This window comes from Rutidosis leptorrhynchoides, chromosome 8 (genome assembly GCF_046630445.1).
Source record: "Rutidosis leptorrhynchoides isolate AG116_Rl617_1_P2 chromosome 8, CSIRO_AGI_Rlap_v1, whole genome shotgun sequence".
Taxonomy (NCBI): domain Eukaryota; kingdom Viridiplantae; phylum Streptophyta; class Magnoliopsida; order Asterales; family Asteraceae; genus Rutidosis; species Rutidosis leptorrhynchoides.
In genome coordinates this window covers 175,923,799-175,937,407 of record NC_092340.1, presented here as the reverse complement: position 1 = coordinate 175,937,407, position 13,609 = coordinate 175,923,799, and the positions used below count along the sequence as shown (strand labels likewise).

At 34.7% G+C, this 13,609-nt stretch overlaps 2 protein-coding genes across 2 annotated transcripts; both read right to left on the bottom strand.

The window, feature by feature from the left end:
• Positions 1-3,064: 3,064 nt before the first annotated feature.
• LOC139863950 (AP2-like ethylene-responsive transcription factor AIL7) lies at positions 3,065-7,287 on the bottom strand. Its single transcript, XM_071852551.1, has 7 exons — positions 6,785-7,287; positions 6,555-6,637; positions 4,924-4,932; positions 4,747-4,835; positions 4,574-4,647; positions 4,354-4,481; positions 3,065-3,489 (listed from the first exon to the last, which is right to left on the bottom strand). The coding sequence occupies exons 1-7, from the start codon at positions 7,285-7,287 to the stop codon at positions 3,065-3,067; spliced, it is 1,311 nt and encodes a 436-aa protein (XP_071708652.1).
• Positions 7,288-8,465: 1,178 nt separating this feature from the next.
• Positions 8,466-13,051, bottom strand: LOC139862005 (nucleobase-ascorbate transporter 11). The gene is made up of 10 exons (XM_071850544.1): positions 12,493-13,051; positions 12,144-12,241; positions 11,892-12,062; positions 11,711-11,811; positions 11,279-11,414; positions 11,146-11,196; positions 10,715-11,002; positions 10,163-10,397; positions 9,795-10,075; positions 8,466-8,979 (listed from the first exon to the last, which is right to left on the bottom strand). The coding sequence occupies exons 1-10, from the start codon at positions 12,989-12,991 to the stop codon at positions 8,758-8,760; spliced, it is 2,082 nt and encodes a 693-aa protein (XP_071706645.1). The 5' UTR covers positions 12,992-13,051; the 3' UTR covers positions 8,466-8,757.
• Positions 13,052-13,609: the final 558 nt, after the last annotated feature.

Here is a 13,609-nt window from a genome sequence, read left to right as displayed (position 1 = left end):
TAATTTGAACAGTAATAGCAACCAGGAATATCGAATAGAAACAAATAAGTAATGGTTTAGCAGTCATATGTTATTGTTCAAACAAGAACTCTGGAATAAAACAGTGATAGCGGTAGCAGAAGATATGGGTTTGGTGGTTTGATCGACATTAGAATCCAATGATTGCTTGTTTTATAGTGGTATTGATCGGATTATGAATAACAGCAGCGATAATAGTTGAAAAGGTTGTTAATTACGATTAATGATTTTGAAGATGTCTATGGCATAACAGACAGTAGTAATTGCAGGTTTGATGGTGGGTTCACAAAAGAAACATCAGAGATAGTTGATGGTGATGAGTGTTCGGCTAACAATCCCAAGGGTGAAGGTGATGTTGTTGTGGTGTTACACCGAAACTGTGACTGCAACAGTAGACCTTCGAATAGTATACATATCGTTTGTTGCTAGTTGAATGGTGAAGAAAAAAATAGTTGTTTAGTTGGGTCTTCGAACAAGAAACAGCAAATAGAAGTAGAAGTAGTTGGTAATGGTGGTTCAAATGAAACACAAAGGTGATGTTGAGATGATCTAGGTGTCGGTTTATGGATGAAGTAAAGGAAGCAAGTAATGGGTTTGAATGGCGATAGTTATGGTGAAGTGGTGTAACCGTGATGGTCCTTGGTGGTGGATGGTTTCGGTGATGGTGGTAGTCTAGATATTGAAGGTGGTGGTGGTTTGATTGAGATATCAAGGGTGGTTTTCGAATTATAATCGATAAATATATATATATATATATATATATATATATATATATATATATATATATATATATATATATATATATATATATATATATATATATATATATATATATATATATATATATGCAGTAGCAGTAATAACAACAACAATATCATCATCTTTGTTATCGCTCATCGTAATTACCTCCATATTTACACTGTTTCGTCGTCTCTCTCTTCTTCTTCGAATAACCGTAGCAGTTACTTGTGTTTATAGATAGGTGTTAGTTATCCAAAACAGTAGCAGCGAACAGGAAGTAAAACAGAAAGACTAAATGGGTTTGCGATGGTTGTCGAGTAGTGATGGAGGTTTGTTTTGGGTGTTCTCGGCCAAAACAGAAAGATGGTGATGGGGGCGAGGTGGTGGTTGTTTGTTATGGTTTGATCTTCATGAAAACAAGAACCGGTTGGCGACAGTGCTAGTAACAAGATATGGGTGTGATGATGTAGGGTGATCGACACAAGGGTGTGTGTTATTGAATGGGTCTCGGTTACAAGAGGGAAACGAAACATAAATAAATGGATTAAGATTGTTTGTGTTGGTGTTCGAGTTACAACGATAGACGAGTAGTGATATAAGTGTTCTTGAGTTGAATATGGGTGTCGAATATGAAGGTGTTTTGGTGACCTCCTTCGAAACATCAAGAAGAAAGAAAGTGGTCATGGTTGTCTTGGCCATCGAATGGTGAAAAAGAAATCAAATAGATGATAGTTGTTGTAGTAGGTATCCAGGATATATAATACATATATCTATCATCCATAATATTAATAATAATAATAATAATAAATATTAAAATAATGAATCTCTATTCATTGAAATCATGCGCATAGTATAACAGTGTAGCAGCCTTAACTTTTAAATAATTCTACCGACAGTTTATTCCGAATTGCTATATCGCGTTCATTGCTAAACAGCTAACGTATAAAAGTGTTCCTAAAAATCTCAAACTTTTAATTTAAAATCATTTATTTATTTCACTTATTAACTGTTTAAAACTTGATTAAAAAGGTTCGATAATTATTTATTTTCTGTACCAAATAATATGTACGGAGTACTAATGTTTAAATATAAAAAGGTAAAAAATATTTTTAACAAGTCTAGTATCTTCGTAATCAATTTACAGTCCAACTTTTATTTTAATCCTTCATGAACATGCATTATATATATATTAAACTAACGAAAAGTCAACCGAGTGTTACTGACGTTTACTAATTAGGCTCGAAATCATTTATTTTTAATATATTCTCTTTCTATGTATAAACAATTTTAAATAGCAACTTTAACTACTAAAATAAATATAATATATACTTTTAAACAATTAGATTATTATAATTTTACAAGTAATAATTATTTCCATATATATTCTCTTTCTATATATATATATATATATATATATATATATATATATATATATATATATATATATTTATGATAATAGTTTTCATTACATCGCATATTATTTTACATAATTATTTACAATTATTATATATATATATATATATATATATATATATATATATACACACACACACATGCACATATCTGTTTACAATTAATTGTTCGTGAATCGTCGAGAACAGTCGAAGGATAATTGGTCATATGAACATAATTCAAAGTTTTTGAGATTTCAACATTACAGACTTTGCTTATTGTGTCGGAAACATATAAAGATCAAGTTTAAATTTGATCGGAAATTTCCGGGTCGTCACAGAACAAAAAGTTAAAGGTCAAAATGTTAACAAATTTCAATATGAATTATATTCAATTTTACAGTAATTCATTGCAAGTCTTCAAGCTTAGAAGATATCTGAAAATTCATGACCCAACTACTGTCGTTTTTAAAAATTCCATGTTTTATTCCCATCATTTTGAAAAATTATATTGTCACCAATTCTGTTTAACAGCTAATTACAGTTCAAAGATAATGTAAAAAAAAAAAAAAAAAACAAAAAACAAAAAAAAAAAAAAAACAACAACAACAACAAACGCTGATATGTATAATATCCCACCAAAAGATTATCTTTGCACTAAACGGATCAGTTCACCCAAAAGATTAATCCCTCAGTTTTTCTCTTAAAATCTGTATAATATCCCACCAAAAGCAAAATGAACAAGAAACCAAAAACCCATACCCCCCAACCATTAGGATACTACAACTAAAACCACTATAATAAGCTACATCAGTCAGCACATGGATCAAGATCAGCTTCAAAAGACCGAAGCATAAGAGCTAGCTAAGTTTATAATGCTATGCTATTTAGAGAACACTTTCAGTGCATGTTAATTAATAAGACTGGTTAGGCCAAATGAAGAACTCGGCTTGAGGGGGCACCACTAAAGCCATCGAGCTAGACGTTTCAGGGGCACCGCCATTCCCCGACTGAAGAAGGTGGAGTAAGCTCTGATGATGATACATTAACGTTGAGTTTGGATCATACGGTAAAGCATAAACAGGCGGCACAACACCAAAGTTGATAATGTTTCCGGTGTTGCTATTGCTGTCCTGTGGCGGCAATTGGTAGTTACTGATCATAGACGGTTTCTGGTCGGAAGTAAGTTTCACACGCTTTGCAGATCCACCAACAGGAAGGGTACTGCTGGAAATAGCTTCCGCATCATACCGATTCATCTCAAAGTTGGTTACTGCATTTACACCTCGAAATTTGATTGCTGCTATGTCGTAAGCCTCCGCAGCTTCCTCCTCAGTCGCTGCAAAAACATCATCATATCATTATATAAATCACGTTGTAAAGTATATGCATTTGCAAGTGATTTCTTTTAATTGTAGCTTCCTTTAAATATCTGTTAGCAGTTAGTTAAAAGCCTAAACAAGAGCCAGTGTTGTTAAAAACGGCCGAAACAGGCGTGTCGCAACGGTTTTACAATACTACCGTTGTAACGGCCCTAGAAACGGTTAAAAAAACGGTTTATCGCTTAAAAAACGGTCAACAATGCCAAAAAGACGGTCAACAACGGCCGAGACGGGGTCGAGTTGGATGTTGACCAACGTTGACTTTCTAAAAAAAATCTCAAAAATAAACATTTCAAACATAAATATTTCAAATTAAAGGCAAATATCTATGTTTACTTTGAAATATCTATGTTTGAAATGTTTATCTTTGAAATATATATAAAAAGTCAACGTTGGTCAACATCCATCTCTCGACCCCGTTTTTCCGTTGCCACTTTTTAGGGCCCCCCACCGCCTCGACCCCATTTCGCATCTTTTTCAACCTTGACAACAGCTAAGGATTACTTTCAACCAATGTTGCAATAATCGCTACTCGAGAGTACTCTGTTGACCAAATTTGACTTTGGCCGATTTTGACCGAGTTGTGACCGATTTTCCGAGTAATCCGAGTTTTGACCGAGTTTGACCAAGTTTGATTGAGTTTGACCGAGTACTCGTCGAGTAATTCCGAGTTCTGCAACACAATACTACTTTCAACAAGCTTGTAATCAATCTAATAAGCATTTGCAACGATTTCATGATTGTCTGATTGACTTGTGTTAATGAAACAGAAAATCTTAATGATTACTGTAATAACCAGTAAGAAACAAACAATAGCTTACCGAAAGTCCCTAAGTAAAGATCCTTATTCCCAGCAACACGCCCAATCCTTGCTTGCCAACGACCTTGTTGATGATGCCTTGTTACACCTCGGTAGATCGATGCTCCACGAGAAAACCCGCTGCTTTTCCTGTTAATTTTTCAATAAAACATTTTTAGAAAATGTAAAATGATTACTTAATTAATGAACATTGCAAGTTTTATATAACTAATCTATAAAACCTTCTTAGGGAAGCAATGAATTCTTGCTTGGTCACATGTTCCATGTCCTCCAGTTCTGATGCATAATTTGCAACCTGAAACAAAATAAAGCAAATGTGCATAAAATCACCCGATTATCGTTCTACTGTATATAGATACGCCAACAAATAAATGAAATGAAGCTGATTATTTACTGGAAAGTTTGTAGTGGCTGTAGGACCCCAGTATTTAAGAGCAGCCAAATCGTAAGCTCGTGCCGCCTTGTCCTCCTTGTCATAACCACCTGATATTAAACATTTAAACTTGGTTATCATTTTGCAACACATTATAAATCATCAATTATTTGAATAATAAGCAACAGATTTACTCACCCAAATAGACTGCAGCTCAAAAATCACATCAAATGTTAAGTAGTTTACAGCAATCAGCAACAGCCATGCAAAAAAAGCCAATAGTAGTATACGATCGAACGTTAGATTTGATTACTGGTCCATGATATACATACCAAAGTAATTTTTCACATAAAGCAAAAGCAAAAGAATGCAGCACTTATGGACTCATGTGTTTGCAGTTGCATAATTTTAGAATGATAACGTATTTTATCTTATTAGTATGGCCGTATGGGGGTCTATTGTAACATTTAACTAATTTTACTAACAAGCATAAAAATACAAAGGATACTACCTACATGAGTATGTTATTCCTTGATTAACATAACAAGAAGTTTCAAAATCAGTTCCATAACAATGTCTCAAAAGAACAAGATGGATTTGGAACATGTATAAAATGGTATGTAAAGTTCATCAAAAAGTATACTGAAAATGCATGAGTCCTAATAGCTGTAGAGGGTTTGACTTGGTCAATGACAATGAGTGGGTAAAAGAGGAATGAAAAAGCAAAAGTGAAAAGTAAAGGCAAGTATGTAAGAAAGCACAACACACACCATGTAGGATACAGGCTATCTAGTATGAATAGTTATGTAATTGTACTTTGAAATTCAAGGATAGATATATTTTGTGAGAGAATGAAATTAGTGGGGTTGAGGTATAAAATCCAGTGGACAAAATGGTGCCATTTAAGGGATATATGGCAGAAAATAATGGAGCTAAACAACTCTGGTGAAGCATAAATTCAGTAACAAAAGAAAGTACAATAAATGGTATAATTACTAGCATCAATCAATCATCGCCAAGAACAAACTTATGATAGAATTGAAATCCAAGGTCACATCCTCATGACACAGTCAAAATTCAATACACTGATTCAACTAGGTGAATCTTGCTCCAAATTGTCAAATGTGATCTAAATGTACAAGTTTTAACGCTGAGGAAACATGCATTATATCATATTCATACGCCATATGAGTTTTCGTTACTCTAGGCTTCTGTAATTGTGTGCACGAAAAATAGAGCGAAAATTCTATAGTTTGCAAAAATTAGTGATCCCTTTTTACAACATTGTCAATTCAAGACAATGTAGAAGTTCAAATGGATAGTATTCACATAACCTGAAGAGGTGGATTTCATCATGTTTGAGGTTTTACTTATGTTTCTACGGTGAGAAAGCAAGTGTTCGGTATTGCATGTTAAAAGTTCAATTATACATTTTATATGCTTATAACGACATTACAAGTAATTAGAAAATAGTGTTTGACAAAGCATATGGGGAAAATTATTTTGCAAACACCATATCAGCATATCCTAAACACCCCTGACTAGTTTACTTAAGGATTACAGTATATCATAATATCCTTATGTCGTCGAACCGACTATTACACTGAAACACAAACTGATTGTGCAACTAAATAACACATAAAGTACCAAAGGGCAACTAGCCTAGCGGTATCAATGGAGGAGCTCATTAACCATGAGGTTGTGAATTCAAGTCGTGTAAAATAAGATCAGTTAAAATAACACGTAAAGCCATCTTCTTGATATTAAGATCAGTTAAATTAAATAAATTAAATTAAAGTACTCTATATAACAAGATGAAATGAAATTACCTTGACGCCCTTTCCTAGCTTGACCCTCTCTTCTACAGCTATTATCCCAAAGATGCGCTTCATATCTACCAGTCCACCTATGCCTGCAACATACACCACACCATACACCATGTACATCAATCAATCATCTACTGTATTTCTACCCGTACAATCCTTTATGCACAATGTACAAATCAGCATTAAACCACAACAAAATTATCAAACACCTTTGCATTAAAACTTTATACTACCTTGTAACACCTCTATAGATTGATGTCCTTTGACCAAAAGTATCACCTATCTTCTTACATTTCTTATTATAATTCTGACAACCGGCCTCCACCGCCACAATCGCCTTTTCGCCGGAGCTAGCACCGCCGTTAACGGTGGCTCTAGCAGTGATACCTAGTGACAAAACGTTCATCGGACACTGTACATCAGACAACTCGTTACCCGACTCAATAGCCTGCCCGGCGAACTCAGTCATATGAGTTGCTGAGTCATCAACTTCCGAACCCGAGTTCGCCGACAACGTCTGGAACCCGGTAGTGCTAGCTCCGGTGATACCATTGAGATCTTGTTGGTCGGTAAAGTAAACGGAACCACTTCCGTCGTACATGTGTGTTATGGATGACGAATCATTTGTTTCCGGTGACACATCGGTGTAACGGAACTGAGTGGCGGTGGTGGAGTCTCCGCCGAGAAAGTCTTCAAGCTTTGGAGCTTCATCGTTGCTGGTGTCTCCGGTGTACATCGTCGATTGCTTTCCGCCGTTGGTCCAACCTGCACCACCGCCGGAAAATATAAAATGGACTTAACACGTGCGAATCATATCAACACATATATATATATATATATATATATATATATATATATATATATATATATATATATATATATATATATACAAAAAATTAAATATGCACAGAAAAAAATGTACTATTTAGTTGAAATTACATCATCGGTTATATATTTTCAGAAACAAGTATCGTATTTTGCTCAATTACTTTTGTTACTTTTCCGACATTTAAACTGAAATTCCGTGTATCTGTTAATTTAAATTATATTATAGCATCATAAAAAAGCAACAAAATAATAAATAAATAAAATAGATATATACCGTTAGAAAGGAATTAGCACGTGAAAAAGATAGCTAGGTTTCCAGCACCGGCAACAGAAAACGGATGGTTGTATTGAGCATTGACTAATTGACTGTTTGAAATGAAAGAAAGGTGGGGGTTTATAATGGGAGGAAAGAGTCGGTTTTATCTGCCACACCGGCGGAAAACCAGAGGGAAAAACAAAAACTGTCTATTCAATTACATTTTTAATTTTTAATCTCCATTTGAATTTTTTACTTTCATAATATCTTTGATTTGACTCGGATTAGATTATTTTCTATCTTCCTCTTAAGTTAAATTTAAAAAAAAAAAAAAAAAAAAAAAAAATTCGAAATAAACTCAAAATCTTTTGTGTTGGTGAAAATTTTCAAAATCTTATGTTTCAAGTTTTTGTTTTGTGTTTTAGTTTTTTGTTTTGCATTTCAAATTATAGTTTCGCATTTTAATTTTAGATTTTTATTTTCGTGCTTCAGTTTAAGTTTCACATTTCAGTTTTGGATTTTATCTTTAAAACTCATATAATTGAGCACAACAAAAGTAGGCTCAATTCCACACTTGAAATCCAAAGGGAGTTGTCAAACAAGCTCAAATTATTGACACTTGCGAAATCACAATCTGAAGAAAAATTATTAAGCAACGTGATCCCCATAAGAGGTGGCATGATTCAAGAGATTGAAACAGAAATATGTGATGCAGCCAAGAATAGAGTTTTGCATAGACAAAGATGCTATTGAAATCAAGCTTGCATTCTGAAAACAACTTCTAATCAAAATACTTTACAATTTTAATACAAACAAGCAATATTATCACACAGCTTTGATTGGCAAAAACATCCAAATACTATTTTCCTACAAGTGTTGTTACAATTGACTTTGAATATTCAAAATCACATAAATCACTTTCAAAACACACACCCAAACACCCAAAATTGTAGATTCGTGAGGGCAAATTTGTGTTTGACACACCAGGCAACACAAAATTGTATGCATAACAGATCTTCTGTTTGTTGCAGGATGTAATGAAGATCCACACCTTTTTTCAGATGGATTCTCGTATGAGCTCATTGCTAAGGTGGCGAGGTAAAAGTTGACTATTATGTTTGGTCATGCATTCAAACATTTCGCCCATCTGAAAACTCGAGTGACCTTTTTTGGTAACGAGTAATCATCAAGAGACGAGGGATCTACAGACAAGTCCTCGGGATTTGACCAAAGGTAGACCCCACGTTCCTGATGACCGCCTGGTACAGTGTTGTCTAGTACTATCGCTACCAAAAGTGTCACTACCATGTTCATCGATAAAAGTGCGTTCATAATGTAATCAAACTGTAGGCAATTGAGAAAGAAAAATGTGTGTTAGATTTACTGAACAGTCCACATTACACAAAGAGCTACATTCTGTAATTAAAGATATGTTGACTTACAAGGTCAAACACGCTATATTCCAAATTTAAAGATGATATGCAGTGATCATAGTTCAATGACACGCAAGATATATCGTAATACCTTAATACCCCAAGTATAAAAACAGTGGTTTATTTTCAGTCTTTATCTAAAAATGCTGTGATGTCCTTTTAGGGTAAAAAATGTGGCCGTTTTGATAGCAAAAGTCAAAATCTTGAATTTTGATCAGTTTGATGTAAATATTGCGAAATTTAAAAAGATGTTTCATGCCTACATTATGCTTCTATATTTTCCAATTTGTAGTTCTACCTCCATTCTACAACAAGAAGTTTGTTCCCACAAAAACTTATTATATCCAAATTGAAAACTATTTATCTCAACTTACATGAATTAATGGATAATATATGTAACCTTATAATATAAAGTATTAAAATGACAATTTTAGATTTTACAACCTGAAAAGGAACTTCTTGCATCTTTCATAGGATCAGTGTTGTAGAACTCGAAAATACTCGTTTTTTGCAACTCGGGGAGTACTCGGTCAAACTCGGTCAAAACTCAGCCAAAACTCGGTCAAACTCAAGCTTGGTCAACATCCGATTACTCCACGAGTTTCCGAGTACTCGTTAAAAAGAAAGTCCTGACCGAGTAGTCCCCGAGTAGCGATTTTTGCAGCATTGCATAAGAGAAGCATTGGAACATTTTAACTTTTTACTAAAGATAAAAAGAACATATACCTCTTTATTACCAGAGTGAATTGGCCCATCTGATGCAGCCGAGTAAGGAATAAAGTAAGCAGGCAGAATAAAGGCAATTTCCGGTTGATATTGTTGAAAATACGCAGGTAAAGACAATCCTAAAAACATCGACACACCAACTATCATTATGTTTCTAAAGCTTGCTGTGTGCGTATATCGCAACGCTGAAAGCCCTAACGCCACAACTAAAGCCCAAACAAAGCACAATAAAGAAGCAGCCAATGCTTGCGGTATCGACGCAAGACTCGCACCCAATTTACCTAAAAGAATCTCGTTAACAAATTGTTTCAATCCAACTATTATAATATGACAAAAATGTCTGAAAGATTATGACCAAAAGGATATACCTACAAAAGATAGAACAATCAAGATAACTGATCCGAGTTCCACGGCTCTTCTATTGGCTACTTTGGTGATGGTCAACGTGTGTGCGTTTTCGGTAAAAGTTGTTGACCCAGCCCCCGTGCCCCATAGACCCGCTAGTACACTACAAAACCCTTCCAAACCGATTCCTCTACTTACAATACCCCGTGTAAGTGGTTTCGCGTTTATACACATTGATGCCGAATAATATGTTCCAATCTGTCACCGTGCAAAACCATAGAAAATAAATTAGAAAAGACTATAATTACGCGGACAGTCTATGTGGTTTGCACAGATTACGCGCTCAGTCCCTAAACTTTTTTCTTGCATGGACAGTCCTCGTGGTTTGCCAATCTTGTGAGGGTAAAAACGTCTTTTTTATACTTGCGCCCTCTTTGTTTAGGGACTATTTTAACAAAAGAAAAGAATTTTATGGACTGAGCGAGTAATATGTGCAAACCACAGGGACTGACCGAGTAATATGTTGCTATTAAATCAATACTTTATTGCATTATTTACGGTAACGGGAGTCTTACTGAGTCAACTGACGCCACGAAAGACACAACAATCATGATGATGCAGGTTCGTAGATGAAAAATGGGGATACCCCATTGCAACGGGTAAGGTATTATAATCCAATCAGCAGTTTTCCATGCATTTGATGCATCGGTCCTGCAATGTTTCATTGTATACGCATGTTTAACGCAAGAATCGACTAACATATTCGAGATTGGTATGTCCGAGCTACATCCTTTGTAGTTGTATGCTCCGCCAGCTGTCAAGAAAAACGCGTATACCCATATGATTACAATGCTCAAAGGGACCTGTAACATTAATGTCGTTGACAACAAGATTATTTAGTTTCTTCTACTATTAAATTTCACAAATTCTTCGTTTATAATAAAACTGTATAAGAGAAATTATGATACAAGTATACATCTTTATGTGTATACACAATTATACATACCGCGTATATTTGAAATACTCGACTTCCAAGAATGGATACTCCTCGAAGGTGCTAAGTAAAAGAAGTGAAAGTAGGTCATGCGAAAAGAAAATGGCAACAAAAAATCTATAAACAAGTGCAAAAAAAAGCTCACCAGAGAAAAAACGAGCACCAATAATAGTTGAGGAAGACTAATCTCGACACAACTACCAGCTTGAGGGAAACCATAGCTGAAAAATGCCAAGCCCACTGCTGCAATAGTCGGTGCAACCACAACGGGATTTATCAGCCTGCAGTTAATTAACAGTTTGTGACATCATGATTATCATAACATGGGCAAGGTTGTAAAAGTCACGGTCAAGACGGGACAGGATGAGGCGTTGACCAACTTTGACTTTCACTGACTTTGACCGACGCAGACCCGAATTAGCTCGACTTTGAGCCGACTTTTTAGCGTTGACCAAATTTTTAGGCATTTCTGAATGAAACGAGACGGGTTAGTCCCCAAACCGGCGCGTCAGCGGACTCAACCTACTTTTACAACAATAAATATGGGTGCATACATGTGAATAACCAAAGTAGTTACCTCACGAACAAGGACATTAAGCCGCTGAATCCCATGACGCATTGAAAGATTGAACTAACAATTATAGCCCCTTGTAGTTCCCTCATTATGTGTCTAAATTTCTGCATTTATAAAGTGTATCTAAAAATACTAGAAAGTTGTTTAAACAAAAAATAACAAATTACGCGATACACAAGCTTACATTTTCAGTAAGATTACGATAATCATGAGAATTCATTATAACTAAAGCTGGCGCCAAAAAGACAAACGAACTCCCTTGAACTAATGGTAACCGTGTCCCAAAGTACGAGTGGACTATTGTGGTTAAACCAGAAACAAGCATCATAGTCGAAATTACAGTTGCTGTATCCTTCTGTTAATAAAAGTTTAAAACTTGTTACAGATGTTAATTGTGTCTCTTGTGTAATTCATTAGTTCAAAGCGAATAACTCACATCAGTTCCACCCATTGCAGGGACAATAATCAACGGGACGAACAGTAACGAACCCACAAGTGAAAGGTAATGCTGCATACCGTAGCATATAAGCGGTACTGCATTGCATATATAAGTGTATATAGTTCAGCAATAGTATATGATTATATGATTAAGCATCACATAAAAAACATGTATCTTTGCAACCTGCAAATACTTGTAAAGTTCTAAGCATAGTATCAACCATTCAACATGATTAGGGGCAGAGTTATGATCAATTCACATATATTATTAAATTGGTCAAATATAGATTATAGATGTATATTATATTATTATTATAAATTATTAATAAACATAAAAATAAACAAACCTAAACCAGGATTATCTCTAATCCCACATTTCATTTCTGGTTGACTCTGGTCTTCTTTAGGATAGTTTTCTTCACCACCTGGATACAATATATCAATAAATTCAGCTTCTTTCTTACTAGAAGGAGAAACGACACCGTTTTTTCTTTCATCTTCTTGTTGTCTTTCTGATAAAATGGGTTCAGCTTCAACATCACTACTATTCCTATTCAGGTTCAACTCCGGTTCAATCTCGAAATTTGTACTACTATTTCTAGTCCTCCCAGGAACCGGATCAATATCAGTATTGGGTGAAACTGGACCGCCGGCGGTTCTATTTCTTGAAGTCCCAACTTCACCGGAGAAAATAGAAGAAACAAAACCGGTTTTTTTAGCCCAAGATCTTAAATCTTTAGCATTGTGGTCTCCTTGTGTTACAAAAGGTTCGATTCTTGAACCCTGTTTTTGACCCTTTTGTTTATCTGCTTTATTTCTTGATTCTGAGCTCGACCCACGTTCCATTTCACGTTTTTCTTACAAACTTTGTAAGAAAAAAATCGAAATTGAAAAGCCCAAAATCAATGTAAGTTTTTACTTGATTTCTTTGTAGCTGTTTTTTGAAAATGGGTAGCTGCTAATCATCAGTCACACTCGGTGGGGAAACTGTTTGGTAAGTAATTTACGGAAATGCCCCAGGGAGTTGAGTTTTTGAAAGTTGTTGTATGTTGGTAAAAAGAGAAACGGTAAATGGGTGTCATTGTCAATGTCGATGTCTATGTCAAATTGGTTTCCTTCGATTTAAAGTTTTTCCTGCTTTTCATGTATTTACTTTGTGACACCACATATTTCAAAGGTAACTAGTTTACTAGTTTATAAGCTCATACGTTACACGGTATATTTGTATAAATTTATAGTCGATAACGTTAATATTGATATTTATTAAATTTATAATATAATTATAATAATAAAAAAATCCTTTCATTTATTACTGATAATATTTGTATCGAAAACATTAGTGTTGAATACTAAAACATAGATTATGAGTCCGTCCGTTAAAATCATTTTACCTTTAATTGAAAAATAATCTATAAACACCTAACATGAGCCCCTAAAAATTGTTTTAACACCGATCGTGAAGAA

What these genes read in the sequence shown, in the direction of transcription:
- LOC139863950 (XM_071852551.1), bottom strand. Translation starts at nt 7,287, where the DNA reads ATGTACACCGGAGACACCAGCAACGATGAAGCTCCAAAGCTTGAAGAC. An exon ending in ATCTATAGAGGTGTTACAAG is followed by an intron (nt 6,638 to 6,784) that starts GTAGTATAAAGT and finishes TGTATGTTGCAG; the next exon opens with GCATAGGTGGACTGGTAGAT. An exon ending in CAGCCACTACAAACTTTCCA is followed by an intron (nt 4,648 to 4,746) that starts GTAAATAATCAG and finishes ATTTTGTTTCAG; the next exon opens with GTTGCAAATTATGCATCAGA.
- LOC139862005 (XM_071850544.1), bottom strand. Translation starts at nt 12,991, where the DNA reads ATGGAACGTGGGTCGAGCTCAGAATCAAGAAATAAAGCAGATAAACAA. An exon ending in CTGCAATGGGTGGAACTGAT is followed by an intron (nt 12,063 to 12,143) that starts GTGAGTTATTCG and finishes TTTTATTAACAG; the next exon opens with AAGGATACAGCAACTGTAAT. An exon ending in TTCACTCTGGTAATAAAGAG is followed by an intron (nt 8,980 to 9,794) that starts GTATATGTTCTT and finishes AATTGCCTACAG; the next exon opens with TTTGATTACATTATGAACGC.